Source organism: Oryctolagus cuniculus, chromosome 15 (genome assembly GCF_964237555.1).
Source record: "Oryctolagus cuniculus chromosome 15, mOryCun1.1, whole genome shotgun sequence".
Taxonomy (NCBI): Eukaryota; Metazoa; Chordata; class Mammalia; order Lagomorpha; family Leporidae; genus Oryctolagus; species Oryctolagus cuniculus.
In genome coordinates, this window is record NC_091446.1 from 36,161,743 (window position 1) to 36,187,786 (window position 26,044).

General features: G+C 37.8%; 1 protein-coding gene across 10 annotated transcripts in view; it reads right to left on the reverse strand.

The window, feature by feature from the left end:
- The window catches only part of TBC1D12 (TBC1 domain family member 12), a 131,632-nt gene continuing 105,588 nt past the window's right edge, over positions 1 to 26,044 (reverse strand). For all 10 annotated transcript variants that reach the window (XM_070057572.1, XM_051823425.2, XM_051823424.2 and 7 more), the window contains 9 exons: positions 23,360 to 23,477; positions 21,079 to 21,185; positions 14,496 to 14,576; positions 11,691 to 11,779; positions 10,711 to 10,782; positions 5,900 to 6,028; positions 5,539 to 5,648; positions 2,574 to 2,832; positions 1 to 1,840 (listed from right to left, as the gene is read on the reverse strand). In XM_070057572.1, coding sequence (XP_069913673.1) covers positions 1,772 to 1,840; positions 2,574 to 2,832; positions 5,539 to 5,648; positions 5,900 to 6,028; positions 10,711 to 10,782; positions 11,691 to 11,779; positions 14,496 to 14,576; positions 21,079 to 21,185; positions 23,360 to 23,477 — 1,034 coding nt within the window. In that variant the 3' untranslated portion in view covers positions 1 to 1,771. The remainder of the gene's footprint in view (positions 1,841 to 2,573; positions 2,833 to 5,538; positions 5,649 to 5,899; positions 6,029 to 10,710; positions 10,783 to 11,690; positions 11,780 to 14,495; positions 14,577 to 21,078; positions 21,186 to 23,359; positions 23,478 to 26,044) is intronic.

Here is a 26,044-nt window from a genome sequence, read left to right on the forward strand (position 1 = left end):
TACTCTGCTTATAAGTTTTATTTACACAGTTACTGTTACTAGTGGTTTTTAGTGGATTCTTTATATTTACACTTTATATACACATTTATACTTGAAAGGTAAAGAAACTGTACAATAAGAAAAAAAAATAAGAAAAAGGAATACAGTAACATAGATCCAACTTAGGCAACAAATACATAAAAGTAAGATTAAATTTAGGCAGGTAGTATAACCTCAGTGAGATTACTGCTAGACATTACATTCCCTCTATCAGGAATATCAATACCAAGGAAGTAGCTACCAGAGTTAAAAGGTCATCCTAAAACTTGTAAGATCCTAGAAACTCCCTCGATATTGTATTACACTACCAGTTACCATTAAGCAAGGCTCTCTAAAAGGAGTTAACTTCTGAGGGTTCCAATAGTAGTCCCTAGGCTAGAATGACCAATGACATAAAATTCCATGGGCACCCTCTGGTCCCATACTCTTTAAGAGGCAGTCATTACACTAACAAGGATCTTGGGCTTGTTAGCTTGAAGACTGTAGATATACCACTAACAGAAATAGTGTGTTTATGTGTTGTTTCAAAACAAACTGCAACATAAAAACACAGCATAAATTAATTAACCAAATAGCATGTTAAACAAGTATCATAACACTCAATGACTTAGTTTAAGTTCAAAAAATTAAACATAATAAATTTAATGCCAATTTACCAATGATTAATATTCTTTATTATGCTATCAAAGTAGAACTCAGAAAAAAAGTTAATTTTACTTTTTCTTTGATTTCCATTGATTAGAAAAAATATGCATAGTGTTTTACAAGTCATGGACTTAGCTATTATTAAGATTTCAACTGAAATTAATGAATTTTGCTTCTATAGATAATGGAGGAATTTTTTAAAAATTTAATCTTGTCAAGTAGTACACTATTTAAGAACTCTTAGAATTCATTACTTTTTAGTCTTACCAGTGAAATACCTCATTTATATTTTTGGACTTAACTCCCAAAGTTAAGTCTTTAGTCCATTAAAGTGCAAAGAACTTCTATCACTTATTTAGTTTTCTTAATGTTAAAATACCAGATGAACAACTTGTTACACTAGGGTGAAAAAAAAAAAAGGATAAAAATTCTTTAAGTGATAGGAATTCCTTAAGTAAGAGAAAAAAATTACCTTCCAAAACAAATAGACACAATATTGTGGGGGAAAGCCCAAACAAATAATTAACAATCTCCCACCAATATTTCTAGTTACCACATAACACAGATTTTCCCCAATTTGTGAATGAAGGTGACAACTTCCATGACTTAATTTACAACCAGAGTTGCTTATTTTTTGTCTGTCATATTTTCAAAGGGTCAGCACTGGAGATAATATCTATAAAACAGTATTTTTGGAAGTTAGAGTACTATTTAACAGTCTTACTCTGACCTCCAAAGTGCAATTGTGGTAATTATTTAAGAAGAAAAGACGTAAAAATTGGAAGGATTTTTTAGGCTATTTTAAAAAGTTATTGCATTAAACTCTTCACTCCAAATTTTGGAGTATGAAGTAGCCATTTAAGTTTTTTCCTTTCAAAAATGGCTTCCCCTACAAAACACTTTTTCATTAATACTGTCAATAAGTTACTTATTTCATTTCAGCCATGGAATTTAAAATCAGCAGTTTTCCACCTCTTGATTGTTTTAAGATTTCTCCAACATTTTCTTCCATGCTTTCTACCTAAGAAACAAAAAACTTTTATCCAAAAAACATCTTATGTTTCAATTAGTCTGTTAATTTTGAAGATCAGCTTTTCAGAGCAGGACTACTGTTCTTGTCTCCTTCTTTAATATCCTTCATTACAGAAGTGAAGACCTAGAAGTTACACAGAATAAAAATTAATCCAAAAAGTCACCCAAATTAAAGAAATTTAAGTAAATATAATTTAGAAACATGAAAAAGCTTTCATATACTTAACTCTGTCCCCTAAAACACTGCCATTCTCCAATCTCCTTGTTTTATTAAACAATTAAGATTCCAGTGTTTATCAATAGCCAGATATTATTAAACTACTATTCAGTAACAGAACACTTTCTGGATCAATATTTCTGTATTTCATTTTCATAAGGAATAAAACTGTGAACTTATAACCCTAATTGTCAGTATCCATGGATTATGTCATAATATTTATGTCACTGAATTAGTATGTTAGTATGTCTGCTTCTCTAGAAAGACTAAGCCTTTAAAAAGTTAAGATCATATATCATATTCTTTCCATGCAAACTCTTAGTATGAGGCAGGTGTTTAATAAAAGTTTTCTCTATCTGAAATACCAAAATAATTAAATAAGTGCACTGGCAAATGAAATACTATTACAGGTTGTACTTCACTAAACTCAAAATATTACTGGACTTAACATAAAACTAAAGCCACAGGTTTGGTTAAGTGAGAGGGACAAACTGCTTTAAATTCTTATTTCTTTGACATCACAATTATTTTTAGAAGATGTATATTTTTAAATATAAGCATTGTCATTTGAGAAATAACTATTTTAACAAGAAGTCAACTGATTAACAAATCTATTATAGATAGGAAAATGTCACTCTACCTGAGTCCATTTTTTGGTGCTATTCTGCATCTGAATGGCTGCAATACAGCTGAACAGTTTTTCTGATGTGATATCTTCTGGCAATTTAGTGAGAAATTGTGCTATATGAATAAAGTCCATCTGCAGGAGAATATCTTCATATAATCGAAGGATTCCTAATCCAGCCCTAAATAAAAATTCCTCCCCATCTCTGCAAAATACGTCCCACACTCGACAGGCCAGATCAAGTGGTAAGGATTTGCTATACAGTGTAAAGATCCTAAAGTAAGGAGAGAAAATAATCACTGAAGTTTTTCATTTACTGTCTCATTCACTTATTAAAAATCTCTATGGAAAAAGAACAGTGCTTAATTAGGGATAAAAGGCAAATAAAATATGGCTTCTTTATTCAAACTTCAGTAGTAGGAAATTAGTAAATCATGAAATTGTGTTATTTTTTAAACTTGAAAAGTTAAGATATAATACAAGCAACAGTGGTAGAATAGTCTAATTTTTAAGGGTATGGGCTCTGAAACCAGAATGTCCGTGCTTTAATACTGAATTTGCCACTTATTAGTTGAATTACCTTAAGCAAGACATTTGTCCTCACTATGCCCCCATTTTCTTCATTAATAGATTAAGATTAAAGTACCATCCTCATAGGGTTGTTTTCAAAATTAAAGATGTTAATAAATATAATACTTTTTATAAAAATATAAAATAGTATCTGGTACATAAGAAATGTGTGATAAAAGTTATGATTATTGTATTAAGAACCCAAATATCAGATTCTAGTAACTTGTTCATGCAAGACTTTTTTCTCTTCCCCTTCCATAAGAATCAATTGTTTTTTATTTATTTTTCCCTCTTCAGCAGCTTTACTTGCTACTTCTTTTCCGATAAAATCACCAAAATGGTTTTTTCCATACTTTCTGACCATGTAATTCTTTATCCAGTTATGCCACAGGTGGCATTCTCGTTAGGGAAGTGGAGAGAATAGGTGCCACAGAAAACTCATCTTGAAGTTGTCATAGCAAAAAAAAAAAAGGACAAATTTTTTACTGATAGTTTCTTTGGGGCAGTACTGACAGAATTTTAGGGAAAGCACTAAAAGGCTTCCTTGCTTTAAAAAAGCGGGGGGGGGGGGGGGGGGGCAGCACTGTGGCACAGTAGGTTAATCCTCTGCCTGCAGTGCTGGCATCCCATATGGGCGCTGGTTCTAGTCCCGGCTGCCCCTCTTCCAATCCAGCTCTCTGCTTTGGCCTGGGAAGGCAGTAGAAGATGGCCCAAGTCCTTGGGCCCCTGCACCCACGTGGGAGACCAGGAGGAGGCACCTGGCTCCTGGCTTCAGATTGGCACAGCTACGACCTTTGGGGCCATTTAGAGAGTAAACCAATGGGAAGACCTTTCTCTCTCTCTCTCTCCCTCTCACTGTCTGTAACTCTATCTCTCAAAAATAAATAAAATCTTTTTAAAAAAAATTCAGCATTGCCACTTAATTCATTCCTCGCTTGCAAAAATGATTCTGGAATTTATATGTAAAATAAGGTCAACAGAGACAGAAACACAACTCTACTTCCTGAATTATAAACACACATTTAATCATATAACAAAAAGAATACTTTTAGTAGTACAGAGAATACTAATTTCACTGCTAAAAATGAGAAAGGGAATATCTAGGCAGTTTCTAGTACACAGTATTCACTCATCATTAATTCCAGTCTGTTGCCTATAGCAACTGTGATTCTGATATGTCCCATGTTCATAATCCTTAAGACTACAATTGAGACTTTTTGTCTTTTGCTTCACAGAATTAGTATTTGATCCTGGTTCTCTAGGTCCCTTGATAAAAACCCTTCTCTGCATTATCCTTGGTCCTTCCCAGAGGAACTCTAATGTTCCTAGTGGGAATGGAAGGAGAATACACTGCAAAATAACACATTTTTAAAAAGCCCAAACAAGTAGGAAGGCATCATATTTGATCAGTGCTATTATTTATTTATTTTTCCATATTAAAGTCTAATATCATTTACACGAACCCCACTAGTTTTGCATGATTTGGACTTAAATTTTAATTTTTCCATATGTACTCTGTTTTTAAAGATTTATTTGAAAGTCAGAGCTACACAAAGAAAGAAGGAGAGTCGGAGACAGGTCTTGCATCCACTGGTTCACTCCCCAATTGGCCGCAACGGCAGCAGAGCTGTGCCAAAACGAAGCCAGGAGCCAGGAGCTCCTTCCAGGTCTCCCACATGGGTGCAAGGGCCCAAGGACTTGAGCCACCTTCTACAGCTTTCCCAGGCCACAGCAGAGAGCTGGATCAGAAGTGGAGCAGCTGGGACTCGAACTGGTGCCCATATGGAATGCCAGTGCTGCATATGGTGGCCTTACCCACCACGCCACAGTGCAGGCCATCATATGTACTCTTAACATCCCATCTTAACACTGTTACATCTCTGGCAAAAATTCACCCACCATTGTAAAATCAACTGGCTACTGATTGCCAGGAAAAATCTCCAAAGTAAAACAGAGTATCTAGAATTGGAGCATGGGAAAAAGATACTAGCACTTAAACAAGACATCATTACAATGTCAGAAAGCTGGATCCAAACCTTAGTAAAGCAACACTATCATAACAACCATTAAGTCCTTTTGTATTAAGAATAAAAAAGGATAGCATCTAACTGTTAGAACCATAGTTTATGCTAGGTACTAAATGAGATAATCCATGTAAAATATCCTCAATGCATCTCCAAATATAGATATTATTCCCATCTTATAGATAAGAAACTGAAACACAAACTGAGATTCTGATTTCAACCCAGAGTCCATGCTCTTAACCAAATGCATTCCTACAGAAATGTGAAAACCCTCTATTTGTAAGGGAAGGTTTGTACAATGCATGATACTATGCCTCAGATTTACTGTAGTTCTTAAAATATTTACAAAGTTAAATTTTACTTCCTTTTCATTATTTATAACTTACCAGTCTATCAAGTATATGTCTGGTGTAAGACTGTAAGACTTAAAATGAAGAAATAGTTTGGAGAGATTTTCTTCAAAAAATACTTCAAATGTTGCAAAATATTTCAACATCTACATACAGAAAAAAATCAAATATCAAAGAGTATACTCTAGAAATAGAGAAATTAAATTTTTAAACATTAACAGAAAAAGCTTACTTATTAGTCTTCTCATCAAGCAATTACAAAACCACAACTCAACATAAAATTTATTTTAGATCAAAATTATCTTAAGTCTTCAATTATTGTTTTTTTCATTCTAAGAGAACACTGAGACTAAAGAAACAGAGAAAGAAAAACACAATCCATTCCAAATGCTCATACCATGCTGTGATCCACACGAAAAAAGGCCAACTGGCATGGCTTATTCAGAAGATTAGCAAACGCAATGAAGGCATCCGCTTCTTCCAGATTGAGAATGAGTACTGCTGCAATGAAGGACATCCCTTGGACCTTCAAATGGGAAATAAATCAATCAAATGGATTTACAATTATAATTCTATAAAGAAATCAATCAAAATGGATTTATAATTATAATTCTAAACAGTTTATTTTATTGTACTTCTGAAAAACTACAAATGACATTACAAAGTAGAATTAACCAAAATTTCTTTTTTCTTCTCAGCAAATGTAAATATAGAGAACAACTAATACTTATGAAACCTCCCTTATTTTTACATTTCTTGTTTATATGGTGTGAGTTAAAGTATTAGGGAAAATTTTGGACAAAAGAAAAAAATCAGTTTTTACTTGCTCTAAGTCTAGCTCAGTGTACTACTTGGTTTTCATTTCTTCTGTGAATTCTTTCAAAATAACAAATTTTAATGAAAATCAGGTGATTATAGCATAATCTGTTCAAGTAAAAATAAGACGTCTTCTGGATGTGCTATTGAAATTCCAAGAAAGAAAGGGCACAGGGGTTGAGATAGTGAGCCTGGATTCCTAGAAAAGCAGGATAAAGAAATAGGGTAAACCATTCAAAGGTGGAAAAGCAGCAGGTGCAAAGACAAAAACAGGACCAAGCCAGTTGGAGCACAAGTTTTATAATGGGAATAACAGACATTTGGAAAAAGTAAGATATATTCATACTGTAAAAGGCCTCTAGTAAAAAGCTAATCCATGTTATATCTGTCAGTTCTCAGTAGCTACTGTACATTTCTTTTATGAAAAAGTATCAAAGGGCTGGCGCCATGGCACAGTAGGTTAATCCTCCGTCTGCACCACCGGCTGCCCTTCTTCCAATCCAGCTCTCTGCTGTGGCCTGGGAAAGCAGTAGAAGATGGCTCAAGTCCTTGGGCCCCTGCACCCACATGGGAAACCAGGAAGAAGCACCTAGCTCCTGGCTTCAGATCGGTGTAGCTCCAGCCATTGTGGCCATTTGGGGAGTGAACCAACAGAAGGAAGACCTTTCTGTCTCTCCCTCTCACTGTCTGTAACAAGGAGAGGGGAGGAGAGGGGAGGAAGGGGGAGGGGAAGGGAGGGCAGGGGACGATACGAAAAGAGAAAGAAAGAGTATCAAGCATTTACTTCTGGCAGAGAATTCTATTAATGGACTTGGGCAGGGAGACCACAAGGAATAACTATAATGATACCTCCATTTTTTCTTCCCAACCCTTTGAAAAAGCTGCCTATACTTGGAAAATCAGTAGAGGATGGCCCTCCACCAGTGTGACTCCTGGCTCCTGGTTCCTGGCTTCAGATTGGCGCAGCTTTGTGGCCATCTGGGAGTGAACCCGTGGATGGAAGACCTCCCTCTTCTCTCTTTCTCTCTCTTTTGCTGACTCTGCCTCTCTATAACTCTGCCATTCAAATAAATAAATAAATCATAAAAAAAATAGCTGCCTATAATCCCTATCTACTTTCTCAGCTTCTTATTTACTTTTAAACACATGTCAACATAGACTCCCACTTCATTACTATACTACCTGGATACTTTCTCTTGCCAATATAACTAATGACATGCATTGTAAAATCTCACAGGTACTTTCCTACCCTTGCAGCAGCATTCCTTTAGCTTCTTTTTATTTATTTATTTATTTGAGAGAGAGAGTTAGACAGTGAGAGAGAGAGACAGAGAGAAAGGTCTTCCTTCCGTTGGTTCAACTCACAAATGGCCGCTATGGCCCCAGCTACACCAATCCAAAGCCAGAAGCCAGGTGCTTCCTCCTGGTCTCCCATGCAGGTGTAGGGCCCAAGCACTTGGGCCATCCTCCACTGCCTTTCCGGGCCACAGCAGAGAGCTGGACTGGAAGAGGAGAAACCAGGACTAGAACCCGGCACCCATATGGGATGTCGGCACTGCAGGCGGAGGATTAACCAAGTGAGCCACGGCGCCGGCCCCCATTTAGCTTCTATGATTCAGTATGTCTTTGTTCTCCTCCGCTTCCTCTAGCTTCTTATGAGTGTTCTTTGCCAATTGAGGACAGAGACCAGAATGATTGCCCTCCAAAGATACCCAAGACCTAATCCCCAGAATCTAAAAATGTTATAACACAGGCCAAAAGGGACTTTGAAGATATGATATAGTAAGCATCTTAGGGTGGGAAGATAATCCTGGAAAATCAGAGTGGGCCCAAAGTAATCACCATGAGGGCACTTACATGTGAAAGAGGGAAGCAGAAGAGTCAGAAAGCAAGCTAAAGAACACTACACTGCTGGCTTTGAAGATAGAGGTAGGAGGCCATGAACCTAGGCAGTTTCTAGACAAGAAAATGAATACTCCCCTGGAGCCTCCAGAGGAAACACAGGCCTGACAATACCTTGAATTGTATCCAATTAAATGTGTTTCACACTTATGACTTCATGAACTTTCAAATAATAAATGTATGTTGCTTAAAGTCACTAAGTTGTGGTCAGCATTGTGGCAACACAGGTTAAACTGCCTCCTGCAATGCCAACATCCCATATGAGCATTTGTTCCGAGTCCCAGCTGCTCCATTTCAATCCAGTTCCCTGCTAATATTAGCCTGAGAATGCAAGGGAAGATGGCCCAAGTACTTGGGCCCTTGCCATGTGGGAGACCAGGATGGAGTTCCAGCCTCCTGCATTTGCGCTGGCTCAGCCCCAGTCATTGCAGCCATTAGGGGAGTGAGCCCCTCTCTCTCTCTCTCTCGCTCTCGCTCTAACTCTGCCTCTCAAATACATAAAATAAATCTTTAAATAAAAAATAAAGCCACTAAGTTTGCAGTAATCTGTTACAGTGACAACAGGAAACTAATACAGAGAACTGACTCCAATCATGACTGTGCTCTTAGTATGACAACATTTGCTGAACAGATAAAAGGGACATAAGGCTAATCATCTATAATATAATGATAGCAAAGTAAACAGAAGGGATTAAAATATGTTTAATTGGATCTACAATGCCATTTATTAGAAGTTACATTATTTTATATGCCGTTAAAAAAGAAAAAAAATGCTGCCGATTAAGCAATTATACATGCTTTTATTTGAAAGGCAGAGTTACGGGGGAGGGGGGGCGGGGAGGGAATCTTCCATCTACTGGTTCACTCCCTAAATGGCCACAGTGGCTGGAGCTAGGCCAATCTGAAGCCAGGAGCCAGGAGCTTCCTCTGGATCTCCCGCATGGGTAGCAGAGGCCCCAGTACTTGGGCTCCAAATTCCACAGCTTTTCTTAGGACATCAGCAGACAGCTGGATCAGAAGTGGAGCAACCAGGACATGAACCGCTGCTCATAAGGGATGCCAGCGGCAACCAGGACATGAACCGCTGCTCATAAGGGATGCCAGCGTCACCGGGCTAGCTAGGCTGCAGTGCAGGTCCCAGAACTATCTTTTTAATATTACAACCTACCCCACCCCAAACCTGGCAGTTCTCCCCTTTGCCATGCCACACTTTTTCCATATCACTTATCATCTATTAGTATAACATGATTTATTTGTTTGTTGTTTATTATATGTTTTCTCCTCCTAAACTCTAAGCATACAAACATACAAATGAACATAAAACAGAACAAAGTTAACTTGTATTACATGGCCACCTTATAAGTGAGGTGTCTAATATTCTTCTATTTTTAACAGATGAGAAGATGAAAGTTTTATGACTTTTAGTTAAACATGGCAATTGAACATTCATTCCTTTGTTCCCTCCCAAAATCCAACTAAAATGACAACAAAGAAATAGAAGTATTAACTTAAATAGACAAAGAGAATGGAAAAGGATATGAACAGTGGATAAGAGCTGTCAACAGCATTTTAGAAATTTTAATATAAATAAGTGGAAAATGTTAAAACTAAAATACCTAAAGGGAAGAAAGCCAATAATCAACAAGCCAAATCAGCCACAAAACCATGGAAGAGTGAGGAATTGAAGTTACAAAGTACCTCCAAAATTGAGGAATAGCCTAAAAATAGGTTCAAAGGCTGTGAGTGGAGCAAATCTCCTCCCCTATCCCTTTTTTTTTTTTTTTTTTTTTTTTGGTGGTGGTGGTGGGGGAAGACAGGCAGAGTTAGACAGTGAGAGAGAGAGAGAGACAGAGAGAAAGGTCTTCCTTCCATAGGTTCACCCCCCAAATGGCCGTCACAGCCGGCGCTGCGCTGATCCAAAGCCAGGAGCCAGGTGCCTCCTTCTGGTCTCCCATGCAGGGGTAGGGCCCAAGCACTTGGGCCATCCTCCACTGCCTTCCTGGGCCACAGCAGAGAGCTGCACCGGAAGTGCAGAGCAGCCAGGACAGACTCCGGCACCCCAACCAGGACTAGAACCAGGGTGCCGGTGCCGCAGGCGGAGGATTAGCCAAGTGAGCCACAGTGCCAGCCCTCCCCTATCCCTTATAGATAGGTACCTGTTCTTGCATTAGCCTGGCAAAACATAAGAAGTTTATTTCCTAGAGGTAAAATCAGTGAAAAGAGGGATAGGAAAAGGGGCTAAGGCCTCATTCTGACAGCAGGAGTATTAAAGTTCACAAACTGAATGGTGAAATCCGTATAGCTCTCCTAAGAAGCTCGTAGAGGGTCATATAATCTCCTGGCAAGATATGGAAAAATTCCTCTCCATGTAAATTGATAAGCCCAAAGAAAACAGACATAGTGATACAGACATTTGAGAGCTAATACATCATATTTTGCTAAGAGTTTAGATAATATTTTTCTATTAAAAAAATTGAAACAAATACTTACATAACCAACATCAGGTCTGTAACATGTATATGCCCCTAAGATACTATGTAAAACATCATGATATGGGCCACCCTTAGGAGAGAAAATTGAAAATATAAAAATAATTGTCTCATAGTTAATTCTTACATAACATGTTAATAAACTAACATTTAGTGTATTGAACAACTGTCAAAACATTCTAAATTCACTATAAAGATGTTTTTTAAATTATTAAAAATAATCCTAAATAACAAAAAAGATGGACTTGATAGATACAAACTATATAGTTTATAAACAATATTTTAAAGACTTCAGATTTATTACAATAAGAGTCTGATAACTACAGATTGTTTAATTTTAACTAATTCAGAAAAAACTATCAAACTACACTAAATTAAGTTACAGCAAAATTTCAATATTAATGTAAAAAGTTTTACCTCATTTTTATCAATCTAAGGACAGAGGAATTCCATGTGTATAAAGACTTGAGTAAAAAATAAAATATAATAAATAAATAAATAAATAAATAAATAAATAAAATAAAATGTAGTTATTTCTCAGGTCATAAAGACAAGCAACTTCCTAATAACCTTTACTCAAAAAAGTAAACTATTCCTATTTCAATAGTAATAGTGAAAATTTTAAGTGTTGGAGCAAAGTTCTTTATATTTTATCAATCTACCAAGTAAAAATATTAAGAAATTAAGTATCTTACAGAATAAAAAGCAAAAGAGAAATTCACCGAAATAAAAATGTATCAAGTACCTATTACACAAAATATATGAATATATGATGTCATGCTGACTCTAATATGTTTCAGTCAGTGGAATAAAATAATAAAAATTACTTTAAAATTTTCTTACTAGTTTTATACTTTTATGTAAAAGCCCAAAGTTTTATACTTTTGCCTTTTAAAAATAACAGTTATGCCTTCAGAGAAATACTGATGTTGATATAGAAGGATAAAAAAATGTAGTTATAAGCTGATTAGAAAACCTCACCTTCTGAAAGATGTAGAGAGATGGAAATGTACGGGATATATCCAACTTAATTAATTCCAGACTGGCCTCTCGATCAGCAATAGATACACCTGCATTTACCAAGTACATTAAATGTAAATGATCACTTGGCAGTTACAAGTTCAATTTTGTAAGCACAGAATAATTACATAGTAAATGTGTTATTTAAGGAAATTTAAAAGCTGAGTAATTAAGTTTCAAGAAATGCCACAAAGCTTTTGCTAGTATTTAGTCTCATAAAAGAAAATATTGGAGCTGGCGCTGTTGCATAGCAGGTAAAGCCGCCACCTGCAGTGCCAGCACAGATGTCAGTTCGAGTCCCAGCTGCTCCACTTCCGATCCAGCTCTCTGCTATGGTCTGGGACAGCAGTAGAAGATGGCCCAAGTCCTTTTGGCCTTCTGGCTCAAGACTGTTGGGACACTGTAAAATGCTCTACCATACATATAATTGGAGTACCAGAATGACAGTGAGATGGGGCAGAAATAATAATTGGAAAGATAACGGCCAAAAGTTAAATGATTAATGCAAATTATAAATGGCCAGCAAATAACCATAACTTAAATCCCATACTAATACTGACTAGAATAACTTGTCATTACATTCCATAAATCTCTACTCTCACCATATATTTACAATGAAATGTCTCAGAAATTAATGCTTGTAACTTTTAAAGATTTATTTATTTATTTGAAAGGTCAAATTACAGAGAGGGGGAGATACAGAGAGAGAAAGAGAAATCTTCATCCAATGGTTCACTTCTAAAATGGTCCCCACACATGCTCAAGCTGACTTGCCCCAAATGGTAGAGTTAGAAACATACCAGGGGAATCCAATTCAATCCCATCAAGGTGGCATGTACCAATGCCATCTCACTAGTCCAAGTGATCAATTTCAGTTCACAATTGATCATAATGAAAGGACTAAGAGTCAAAGGGATCACATAAACAAGTCTAGTGCCTGCTAATACTAACTGATAGAATAAATAAAGGGGAGAGCGATCCAACATGGGAAGCGAGATACACAGCAGACTCATAGAATGGCAGATGTCCTACACAGCACTCTGGCCTCAGAATCAGCCCAAAGGCATTCGGATCCGACTGAAAAGCCCATGAGAGTATTTCAGGCATGGAAAGCCAAGACACTCTGGCAAAAAAAAAAAAAACACACAAAACCACAAAACCTAAATGAAAGAAAAAACCCTAAATGAAAGATCTCTGTGAGTGAGATCCCAGTGGAAAAAACAGGTCTTCAAAGAAGGAGGTCCCTTTCTCTGAAGGGAGGAGAGAACTTCCACTTTGACTATGACCTTGACCTTGTCTAAATAAGATAAGAGTCGGTGAACTCAAAAGGCTTCCATAGCCTTGGACACTCGTGACTGGAGCATAGGGAGATTACTGATGCCATAAACAGGAGTATCAATTTGTAAAGTCAACAACAGGAGTCACTGTGCACTTACTCCTCATGTAGGATCTCTGTCCTTAATGTGCTGTACTTCACTTTGTGTTTCTATGTGGGTGCAAACTGTTGAAATCTCTACTTAATGTATACTAAACTGATCTTCGGTATATAAAGAAAATTGAAAATGAATCTTGATAAGAATGGAAGGGGAGAGAGAGCGGGAAAGGGGAGGGTTGCAGGTGGGAGGGAAGTCATGGGCGGGGGGGAGCCAATGTAATCCATAAGCTGTACTTTGGAAATCTATATTCATTAAATAAAAGTTAAAAAAAAAATTTCACAAAGACCTATCGGGTTTCTGAGCTGGCAGTACATTGTCAACGGCAGAGGTGCTAGCTTGCTGTTGAAATTAGGGCAAGCCTTGCTGTGTTTGATCTTCTGTATATAAAGACAATTGAAAACGAATCTTGATGTGAATGGAATGGGAAAGGGAGTGGGAGATGGGAGGGGTGCGAGTGTGAGGGAAGTTACTGGGGGGGGGGGAGCCATTGTAATCCATAAACTGTACTTTGGAAATTTATATTTACTAAATAAAAGTTAAAAAAAAGAAATTAAAAAATAAAAATAAAATGGTCCCAACAGCCAGGCTGGGCCAAGCGGAAGTCAGGAACCAGGAGCTTCAGCTGGGTCTCCCATGTGGGTGGAGGGGCACAAGCACCTGGGCCATCTTTGCTGCCCTCCCAGGCACATTAGCAAGGAGCTGGATCAGAAGTGGAGTAGCTCATTTTTAGAGTTTTATTTAAATGTAAGAGAAGAGGGTTTGCTTTCTATGAAGTAGAACAAATATAAAAAAGAGAACTGACTAGAAGAAACATTGCTACTCATTACTCATGGAAATAAATGGCTGAGTAAATTTATGTAAATTTAATAAAATATAATGAAAAAAGTGTTCCTGTTTTCTCCAAAATTATTGGGGGAAAAAACTGAAGAGGGTGGAGGGAAAGTGAAAAAACAATTAAGAGAGAGTACATTACAGTCAGTAGACGGGAAGGGACAAGAGGTCACAAACAAGGCGTGAAGGATATCGATCTTTAAAAGCTTGGCCTAAAAATACTTCATCCTGCCAGCCACACTGCTATGACTTAAATCCTGGGCTCTGGAGTCCAAGAAATCTGGATCTAAATCCCAGCTTCCCAGTTTATAGGCTATTTAACTATCATAAGCCTCAATTTCTTCTCACATAACTCACCCACTAAAAAGGCTATTAAGATTAAATGAGATAATGTATGTAAAGCAATCACTACAGTTCTCAACACACAGTAAATATCACATTGTGTCTTCAGTGGCTGAATTTTCATCCTGAAATACCTATTAAAAAAAAAAAAGCACACCTTCCATATCATTCTCTGAGCTTGTTTCACTGAAGCTTTTCCATCGTTCTTTTGCTCTTGAGAGGAAGATTTCATAAAGTTCTGAGATAAAAGACAAAAAAATTCATAAATAATAAGAAAGAAATATATTCACATTTTTATTTTTATTGTTTATCTATTAAACATTGAGTCTCCCTGATGTAGCAGGTATCAAAAACGTGACAAACTGATTCTACCAAAAGCAGTCATTCATTATGCAATCAGAAAGCAACAATACAGCTGAGTAATCATTTAAGTAGCTATACTACAGAGCAGATGTAAGAGGCAATCAGAGATGTTTCTGCTACAGGACTATAATTGTGAGATAGCAGATAGAACTTCTGGAGTAAATCAGACTTATGTTCACATTCCAGCTCTATCAATTACTATCTATGGCACTTCAAGAAAGTTACTTAACCACTCTCAAGTTTGGCTTCCTTCATCTGCAAACTTGAGAAAAATAGTATCTATTCACAGGGTTACTGATAGGGTCAAATAACATAATTTAAGTAAAGCCTCTGGCACCATTTAGACCCCTCAATAAATGCTAGTTCTCATTATCTTCTAAAACTGGTTTCTTCATTATGATACTATACTATATAAAGCTACCTATCTTTCATACAGATTTGGTCTAAGGGACTACATGTAAAAATCTCTAACCAAACCTTTTTACTTTAAGTGCTCTGTCACGACACATCCACAATCTCACAAAAACTTCAGGAATAGAAAAAACTGAAAATTTTTTCTCAATTTGAAAATTTTAATTGTTTTTAATTTCTTTATAGTTATAGACAGTGAGAGAGAGAGACAGAGAGAAAGGTCTTCCCTCTGTTGGTTCACCCCACAAATGGCCGCCATGACCAGTGCTGCGCCCATCCGAAGCCAGGAGCCAGGTGCTTCCTTGTGGTTTCCCATGCGGGTGCAGGGGCCCAAGTACTTGGGCCATCCTCCACTGCCCTCCCAGACCACAGGGACTAGAACCTGGAGCCCATATGGGATGCCAGCGCCACAGGCAGAGGATTAACCAAGTGAACCACGGCACCAGCCCCAACTGTTTTTAATTTCTAAGTAACGATTAAAGATATTAGAAACTACATAAAATAGCAAATTTCAGTGACAGAAGAACAACAAAAAAAATTTCTTGCCCAAACACCAACATTTATATATTGTCCAGAATACTAATAACATTTTTTTGTTTTAAAGGATTCTTTTTTTAATTTATTTTTGGGGTGGACATTTGACCTAGTGGTTAAGATGTGTGTATCGCACATCAGAGTATCTGAGTTCAAGTCCTAGATCTGGCTCCTGATCCCATCATCTAGCTAATGCAGACCCTGGAGGGTAGAAATGATAGCTCAAATGGTTGGGTCCCTGCCACCCAAATGGGAGATTTGGATTAAGTTCCCAGCTCCCAGCTTCAACATGGCACAGCCCCAGCCATTACCAGCATTTGGGGAATGAATCACCAAATGGAAGCTGTTTCTCTCTCGCTCTCAAATAAATATATATATTTTAAACTTTATGACATGGCTTTTAAAAATACAAACAGTAGGGGCTGGAACTGTGGCATAGAGGGTAAAGCCGCCACCAGCAGTGCCAGCATCCCATATGGGTGCCCGTTTGGGTCCCTGCTGCTCCACTTCTAATCCAGCTCTCTGCTGTGGCCTTGGAAAGCAGTGGAAGACAGCCCAAGTGCTTGGGCCCCTGCACCCATGTGGGAGACCCAGAAGAAGCTCTTGGCTCCTGGCTTCGGTTTGGCACAGCTCTAGCCGTTGCGGCCAACTGGGAAGTAAAGCAGCAGATGGAAGACCTCTCTCTCTCTCTCTCTGCCTCTCCTTCTCTCTATGTAACTCTGACTTTCAAATAAATAAACAAATCTTAAAAAAATATAAACAATACAAAATAAAATGGAGTGAAAACAAATTTTCTTCCTTGGATGCAACCATGGTTACTAGACTTCTCATGAACTCTACCAAAGATAAAAATATGCAAGCACAGTTAAATATATATTTATTCTTTCTACAAAACAAAATGGCAATATATTATATGTATTGATTTTTATCTCATTTTGTTATATTGGAGGTTGTTCCTCATTAGTAGATTCAGATGCACTTTCAGGTTTTTTTAATTTTTATTTCTACCTTTATTAATATTTATTTATTTATGTGGAAGGCAAAGTTCAAAAAGGCAGGGGAGTTGGCAAGGGGAGGGACACCTACCATCTACTGATACACTCCCTAAATGGCTGCAATGGCCAGAGCTGGGCCAGGCCGAAGTCAGAAGCATGGAAGTCCATTCAGGTCTCCCACATGGGTGCCAGGGGCCCAAATACTTGGGTATTCTTCCATTGCTTTCCCAGGAGCATTAGCAGGGCGTTGTATCGTAAGTGGACCATCAAGGACTTGAACTGGTACTCATATGGGATGCTGGCATCATAGGCAGTGGCTTAAAACCACTGTACCAGAATGCTAGCCCCTCAGGCTGTTTTTCAAACAACTTCATAGTATTCCAAGCATAACTGTACCATAACAAGTATTCCTGTACTTCCAGGAATCAGACCATTATGAAGTAGCTAACTAGATAAATTTCAGATTCTCACTATTCTAATCTCTATTCCCTTCTATTCACTTTTCATTACTACTAATGGCAGTGAAAGAAATTTGAAAAGAAAAAAAATCAAACAAAAATCTTGTGAATATTTGGAAGAAGTCAATACAATTTTTAAATTTCTATAATTATTTGGGAGTTATAAGGTATCAAACTTGTAAGACCACACTTTTTTTCATTACTTAAAACTGGTTCTAAGCCAGGTTATTATTATTTTACTCAAATACTTTAATTGCCTTGGAAGAAAAAAGGCTCACTAGACAAATCCATCCCTTTTGGGAGCCAAAAAATTGATCCCATAATCAAAATGTGTAATGCATTTCAAAACATCACCTTTCTCCAAGGAAGATTTACAAGTGCTTATCTCTAATAAGGAGACCTACAACTCAGTTCAATTCCACACTTATTTTATTGTGAATCTACAAAGGGTGAACTTGAAGCAGACTTAAAGATGGTACATTTGGTCTAGAATAGAGAATAATTCCAATGTATGTTTCACTTTCCTATTTTGTGACAGAGACTTTATCTCATATATATTCTCAGTAGAGTGCACAATTTCATTATAACTTTGTATTCATTAGCACAAAAAACTGTTAACATACCCTTTAAAATAGCTAATAATCATAGCCCCATCTTACAGTTGAAGAAAACTAAGAATTCTAGATGTTAAGTAATTTGCCCAAGGTCACAAATCTATATATCTATATATATAGGAACCAAGATTTGCACATTTGACTGATTTTAAAGTCTTTACTGCTATTTACTATTCTCTAGTGATTAAAAATTTCACGATTTAAACAAATATAACAAGAGTCAAATTACTAGAGCCATTCAGAAGTAAATAAGGTTATCAAAAATAAATATATCTTGGCCAGCGCTGCAGCTCACTTGGCTAATCCTCCGCCTGTGGCGCCAGCACTCCAGGTTCTAGTCCCAGTTGGGGCGCTGGGGTCTGTCCCGGTTGCTCCTCTTCCAGTCCAGCTCTCTGCTGTGGCCCGGAAAGGCAGTGGAGGATGGCCCAAGTGCTTGGGCCCTACACCTGCATGGGAGACCAGGAGGAAGCACCTGGCTCCTGGCTTTGGATCAGTGCAGTGCCGGCCGTGGCGGCCATTTTGGGGGTGAACCTATGGAAGGAAGACCTTTCTCTCTGTCTCTCTCTCTCTCACTGTCTAACTCTGCCTGTCAAAAAGAAAAAGAAAAAATATATTTCAATCAAAATTTAGAATCTTCCTACCACTAATGAAAATAAGACAATTAGTACCCATTTCATTTCTGAATACCTAAATGTTAGCAGAGGAAATCTAAAACTACTCTAAATAAATGATACAGCCATATTTTTTAAAAATTAGAAATTTAAAGCTTTTGATTATAGTGTTACTATAACACCCATTTAATAAATATTTTAACATCAATATACCTCATTTTTTAAAGATTCGTTTATTTATTGAAAATCAGAGTGTGTATGTGTGAGTGTGTGTGTATGTGAGAGAGAGAGAGAGAGAGAGAAAGAGAGAGAGAGAATATCTTCCACCTGCTGGCTCACTCCCCAGATGGCCAGCTGAAACCAGGAGTCATCTGGGTCTCCTACATAGGTGGAAGGGGCCCAAGCACTTGGGCCATGTTCTACTGCTTTCCCAGGCCAGTAGCACAGAGCTGGATCAGAAGTGGAGCAGAGGGAACTCGAACAGACACCCATATGGGATGCCAGCATCACAGGCAGTGGCTTAACCCATTGCACTACAATGCCAACCCCTAAACCAAAATTTGTAATGCTTCCTTTAAATTCTAAGTCTTAAAGTTGTTTTTTCCTTAATGTTCTTTTAAAATAACATGTTCATCCATTAAGGGATACTAATGAAAATCAATTTTTAAAACCTTAATTATGATATCTAAAGTTGGCATCAGTATTAAGATTATAATTATTTAGATTTTTGTTGTAATTCTGTCCAGTTATTTATAATGCCAACTACTGCAATGAACATCTTTGTTAAACAGTTTCTGGGGGCTGGTGTTGTGGTATAGCAGGTAAAGCTGCTGCCTGTGACACCAGCATCCCATATGAGTACCAGTTCAAGTCCCAGCTGTTCTACTTCAACCCAGGTCCCTGCTAATACTATTTGGAGAGCAGGAAAGAATGGTCCAACTGCTTGGGCCCCTGCACCACATGGGACACCTGGATGAAGCTCTTGGCTCCTGGTTTCAGACTGACCCAGGCCTAGCTGTTGCAGCCATTTGGGGAGTAAACCAGCAGATGGAAGACCTCTCTCTGTCTCTCTCCTTCTCTCTCTGTAACTTTGCATTTCAAATAAATAAAATAAATCATATATATATAAAAATAGTTTCTGCAAACAATCCCAATCACTCCCATAAGCTGGAATAAGTAAATTAAAGTCTATTTTTTAGACTTTGGATAGATAATTCTCAATTATCTTTAATTATAACCCGTATGGGTAATTCTCAATCATTTTAACCTCTTCTAATCTGAAGGAATAAAAGACAATATATTTTGATGTTGTTTTAACATATGTATCTTTGATTTGGCTATCACAAAGGAAACGAGTAACTAATTGACAGTACAAACAGTGGAATGAAGTAGACTTGGATATACTGAGATAGCAGGATGTTCAAGATAGATTATTGTGTAAAAAAAGCAAGCCATAGAATAACCTTAAAGCATAAACTAATTTTTTGTGAAAAATGAATGAAAGAAAAATAAAAACCTTAAAAATTATCATACATAGATATATAAGTTTTTATGCACATAGAAAAAAGATCACATACCAATTTGTTAACAGTGCTTATAGTAGCAACAAGAACAGGAGTGTGTATGTAAAAGACATAAAGTTTTCACATTATTACTGCTTAAAGTTTTTTTTTATAACTATGAAATTAAAAAAATTTTAAGTAATAGCAACAGTATATTGTTTCAGTTATACTAGAGATACTATGTCTTTCTTTGGTATGATAGACTGTCTAACATTACCATTGAAACAAATTTACCATGTTTTAAAGTTAATTATTTCATTTTCTGCTGTTTGATGTTATCCCAATTTTATCTAAACTTTCTTTTTAATTCATCAGAACTACTCTATACTTTACTTCTCTCTGTCAAGGTTTTAAGAAACAAGACAATAAGACAACTCTTTGAAAGTGTTCTAACTTATTTTTCTGTTTTTAAAATTAAAAATAGAATTTTAAAATCTAAAAAACTGGTTTGGAGAGAAGTAAGAAATGTCTAGTCTTCCCTGAATATTTATGTTTATGTGAATAAAGGAGAAGTATTTACTTATTCATCCACTGTCATACAGAATCAAAGTTTCTGAAAGTAGCTATACTTTTTTTTTCTTTTTTTTTATTATTATTTTTTTTGACAGGCAGAGTGGACAGTGAGAGAGAGAGACAGAGAGAAAGGTCTTCCTTTGCCGTTGGTTCACCCTCCAATGGCCGCTGTGGTCGGTGCGCTGTGGCCAGCGCACCGCGCTGATCCAATGGCAGGAGCCAGGTGCTTCTCCTGGTCTCCCATGGGGTGCAGGGCCCAAGGACTTGGGCCATCCTCCACTGCCTTTCCGGGCCACAGCAGAGAGCTGGCCTAGAAGAGGGGCAACCGGGACAGAATCCGGCGCCCCGACCGGGACTAGAATCCGGTGTGCCAGGGCCGCTAGGTGGAGGATTAGCCTAGTGAGCCGCGGCACCGGCCGAAAGTAGCTATACTTTTGATATCTGAATGTCAAGAATCCTATTAATAGTTATAAAGTAAAGGAAAAACCACAAATTTATTTATATAATATGAAATATAGTAAGTTATTAATTCATATGAGGTTTGGGGGAGAGGAAGCATGCTCTTAAAATGACATTATATATGGTAATGCCTTTTTAAACTGGCCACTCTACTAATCTGCCTTGTAAATTGCAGATGACTGTTTGGATGTGTGGGAATAACTGAACATAGAATACAAACCAGGAGTGATATTTAGTTCATTTCCTACAGCTAGACTCCAAACCTTCCCACGAACACTAGGGGGCAACCCCTGCCACCACAATTCTCGAACTCTTCTTGTACTACGCCTAGAATTAAAGGAGGAGAAAAAAGGAGAATGTTACTTTTTATACCAAAAAATACTAGTTGCATGATGGCTTACCTACTCTATGGCCAAGTGATCAGATGATTTTTAAGAATTTAGAAAGTTGAGTATAGTATACATTCTTTCCTTAAAGCTCATCCTTGTAGGCAACAAAAATTTACAAAATTTACAGTACTTCAAAGACAGATAATAGTAATTTAGAGGCAACTGTTTTTGATAGATGCTATTTATACCAAGGATACAATAAGAGAATCAGAAATACATAGAAAATTATAAAAAAAAAATAAAAATGTTAAAAATGCACTAACTTAGTACTCAAAACAAAATCCCCAAGAATCTACTACTGCTAGGATATAGTTTTTCAGAGGTAGAAGAGTCTGCTGAAAGTGTGAGTTTTAGAGTCAGACAGATCCAAATTCAAATTTAGTTCGACTATTCACTAGTTGTATAACCTTGGGCAAACCACTTAACCTTTCTGACTCTGAGCTTCCCTATTTCATAAAGCATAGTAAAAATACATACGTCATAAAAGTTATAAAAATCAAATGCAATCACTCATGGGAAGAACCTAATATAATATAGTAGTTTCCTGTTTTCCATGGAAAGTATGTTTCAAGAACCTTGGGGGATGGCTGATACTAGCTAGATAGCACCAACTCCCATATGTCTTTCCCTATACATACCTTCCTATGATAAAATTTAACTTATAAATTAGGCACAGTATGAGATTAACAACAATAACTAATAAACAAATAAAATAATTACAACAATGTAGTGTAATAAAAGGTAAATGTGGTTTCTCAAATCATCTTGTACTTTGACCTTTTCACTTAAAGGAAGCACTTCATGGCTTCTCTTCATCATATCCATATTTTTACCATCCTACTCATGTGGTTTAGTGTTATTACTAAGTAAAACAAGGATCACATGAACACAAGAACTGTGCTACCACAGTCGTCAATCAAATAACAAACCCAGCTATTAAGTGACTAAAGAGTAGACAGCATATTCAGCATGGATACACTGGACAAACAGATGATTCATGTCTAAGATAGAGCAGGATGGCACAAAATTTCATCACACTTCTCAGAAGAGAGCACAACTTAAAACTTTTGAATTGCATATGGAATTTTCGACTTAAATATTTCTGGACTTAGGTTGACTATGAGTGGGTAACTGAAACTGATGAAACTTAAATCACGGATAAGGGGGAACTACTATATCTGTCACACTGTACCAATATTTAACATACTCTCAATGTACATTCCACACTAGGCATTACAGATGATATCCCACATGCTCCAGTAGAGAAGAAAGATAAGACATACACAAGACTATTATCTAAAACTAAAAAATCTAAGAAAAACATTTTTAAAATAAATTTTTAACACATAAAAATGAATCCTACAAATGTACATATTTAATGTTTTCTTTCCCAAAAACCTGCTATTACATGAATAGTGAATGTTACAATTAGAGGCATATTAGAATGAAGAAATTGTAGTAACTAAGAAGATTAAAGTTTCATGAAGCAACTGGCATTCAGATGGGTATAAAAGGTAAGATTTTCACAGGTATAGAGGATAGTTAAGAAGAGAAGGTATTGGCCGGTGCTGCGGCTCACGAGGCTAATCCTCCGCCTTGTGGCACCGGCATAACGGGTTCTAGTCCCGGTCGGGGCGCTGGATTCTGTCCCAGTTGCCCCTCTTCCAGGCCAGCTCTCTGCTGTGGCCAGGGAGTGCAGTGGAGGATGACCCAAGTGCTTGGGTCCTGCACCCCATGGGAGACCAGGATAAGTACCTGGCTCCTGCCATTGGATCAGCGCGGTGCGCTGGCCGCAGCATGCCGACAGCAGCGGCCATTGGAGGGTGAACCAATGGCAAAGGAAGACCTTTCTCTCTCTCTCTCTCACTGTCCACTCTGTCTGTCAAAAAAATAAAAAAATAAATAAAATAATAAATAAATAAAGAAGAGAAGGTATTGGAGACTGCGTGATTAATAAAAGCAAAAGCATAAACATGGAGATTTTCACATATCGGTTAATAATATAACTAAGCCAAAGCATAAGATACAAGCCGGAAAGTAATAAAAATACAGAACTGGAAAGACGACATCTTCAGAGACAAACTGCAATTCAGGAAAAGTATGCTTACTTACATTACTTCCCAATTGGGCAGGATTTCATTGATCCAAATCACCATTGCACTTGCAATATTTTCTTCCTGTTTAAAGCGTTCTTTCATTATTCTTTTTCTTTTATGTGCTTCCTTAATTTCTGTTTTAAACAATTAAGAATTATTTCAATACAAATAAGTTGGGTCAAAATCCTCTTCTACCTATTTCTATAAAGGAAGCTTTCTCAAAATGAATCTTCTAAAAATAGGGTAGAAGAAAGGGCAGGTAGAAGGAAAAAAAGAGAAAGAAAATAAACTTCATTTACATAGTTTAAAAATAACAGATTGTACTCCATAAAAATAAATAGAGGGGCCAGTGCTGTGGCATAGTAGGTAAAGCTGCCACCTGCAGTGCTGGCATCCGTATGGGTGCCGGTTCAAGTCTCAGCTGCTCCACTTCAAATCCAGCTCTCTGCTAGGGCCTGGTAAAGCAGCAGAAGATGGCCCAAATCCTTGGGCCCCAGCACCCAAATGGGAGACCTGGAAGAAGCTCTTGGCTCCTGGCTTCGGATCGGCACAGCTCCAGCTGTTGTGGCCATGTGGGGAGTGAACCAGTGGATAGAAGACCTCTCTCTCTCTCTCATTCTTTCTCTGCCTCTCTGTAACTCTGCCTTTCAAATAATTAAATAAATCTTTTTAAAAAAGTAAATGGAATAATGGCCAGAAAAGGGCCCAGTATTGTGATACAGGGTAAGCTACCGCTTCTGATGTTGGCATCCCATGTCAGAATGCCAATTCAAGCCCTAGCTGCTCCACTTCGGATCTGGCTCCCTGCTAATGCTCCTGGAAAGGCAGCTGAAGATGGCCCAAGTACTTGGACTCCTGCTACCCATGTGGGAGACCAAGATGGAGTTCCTGGCTCCTCGCTTTGGTCTGGTCCAGACCTGGTTTTTGTGAGCATTTGGCAAATGAACTAATGGATAGAAGATATCTCTCTCTTTCTCTGTCACTCTCTCAAATAAATAAATTAATTAATAAATCTTTTCTTTAAAAAAGGCTAGAAAATTTCATATCACAGATTTCTATTTAACTAATCTATGAATTAAAATTGTTTATGAAGGAATTATGGAAAAAAACAGGCAACTGTGAGCAGCTTACATCCATTTTTCATATAAGAAGTTTAGGAATATCCCGACATAAACTGTATCACTTTAAAACTTGATTTTTCCAATGGAACTATTGTATATGAATACTTTTTAGTATGGTGTTTCACTTTATTAACTAGATTGAAAGAAAAATGCCCTCCCAACAAACACACATACAAACAACACACCTCTGGCAATCAGAGGCCACAATTTTAGAACAAGAAATGCCTCAAATATAGACAGAGTGAATTATAAATCCAAATTTACACATAACTTTAGAACCACTGAGTACTTCAGAGATCAGCTAGCCAAACTGTGTACAAAGTGTGTTTCAAACATGCTTCAGAATCTGTTCTGAGGGACAAGCAAGAGGCCAACTAAGCAGCTCCATTTTTTTTTTTTTTTAAACAGGCAGAGTAGACTGAGAGAGAGAGATAGAGAGAAAGGTCTTCCTTTACCGTTGGTTCACCCTCCAATGGCCACTGCGGCCGGCGCATCGCACTGATCCGAAGCCAAGAGCCAGGTGCTTCTCCTGGTCTCCCATGCTGGTGCAGGGCCCAAGGACTTGGGCCATCCTCCACTGCACTCCCGGGCCACAGCAGAGAGCTGGACTGGAAGAGGAGCGACCGGGACAGAATCCGGTGTGCTGGCGCCACAGGTGGAGGATTAGCCTATTGAGCCGCGGCGCCGGCCCTCCATTTTGTTTTATACATATATTTGCACGTATGTGTGTATATTAAGATTTATTTAAGGCAGAAGAGTGGGAGTGGGGGAGAGAGAGAAGGCAAGGAGAGGTTGAGTGAGAGGGAGAGAACTTCTATCTGATGGTTCACTCCTCAAAAGGCCACAAAGGCCAGAGCTGGGCCAAGGGAAAGCCAGAAGCCTGGAACTCCATCTGGTTTCCCATGTATGTGTAGGGACCCAAAGACTTGGGTCATCTGCCACTGTTTTCCCAGGCACATTTGTGGGGAGTCAACTCAGAAGTGAAGTAACTGGGACACTAAGCAGCTCTCATATATGGGATGCACCCAGCAGTTTAACCCGCAGTGCCACAACATTGGCCCCTCCATTTTGTTTCATGTATTCAGATTCTATGTAAGATAAATTAGGAGAAGTTGAAGGCAAGGCTTGAAAGCCTTCATCTAAATAATCCGCTTCCCATATTTTATGGATGAAGAAGCTAACACTAGGCAAATACAAAGTATCACATATAAGTACTATCAAACAGGATTAAAGTTGTAGCCTTAGAAATTTCCAATTCAATCTTTTTTTAAAAGATTTATTTTGAAAGTTACAGTTAGAGAGAGAGAAAGAGAGAGAGTCAGAGAGAGGTCTTCCATTCACTGGTTCTCTCCTCAAATGGCCACACAGCTAAGGCTACACTAGGCCAAAGGCAGGAGCCAGGAGCTGCTTCTGGGTCTCCCATGTGGTTGCAGGGGCACAAGCACTTGGGCCATCCTCTGCTGCTTTCCCAGGATGGAAAGTGGAGCAGCCAGTTCTCGAACTGGCACCCATATGGGATGCCATCGGTACAGGTGGCAGTGGCTTAATCTGTTACACCATAGCACCGGCCCCCCAGTTCA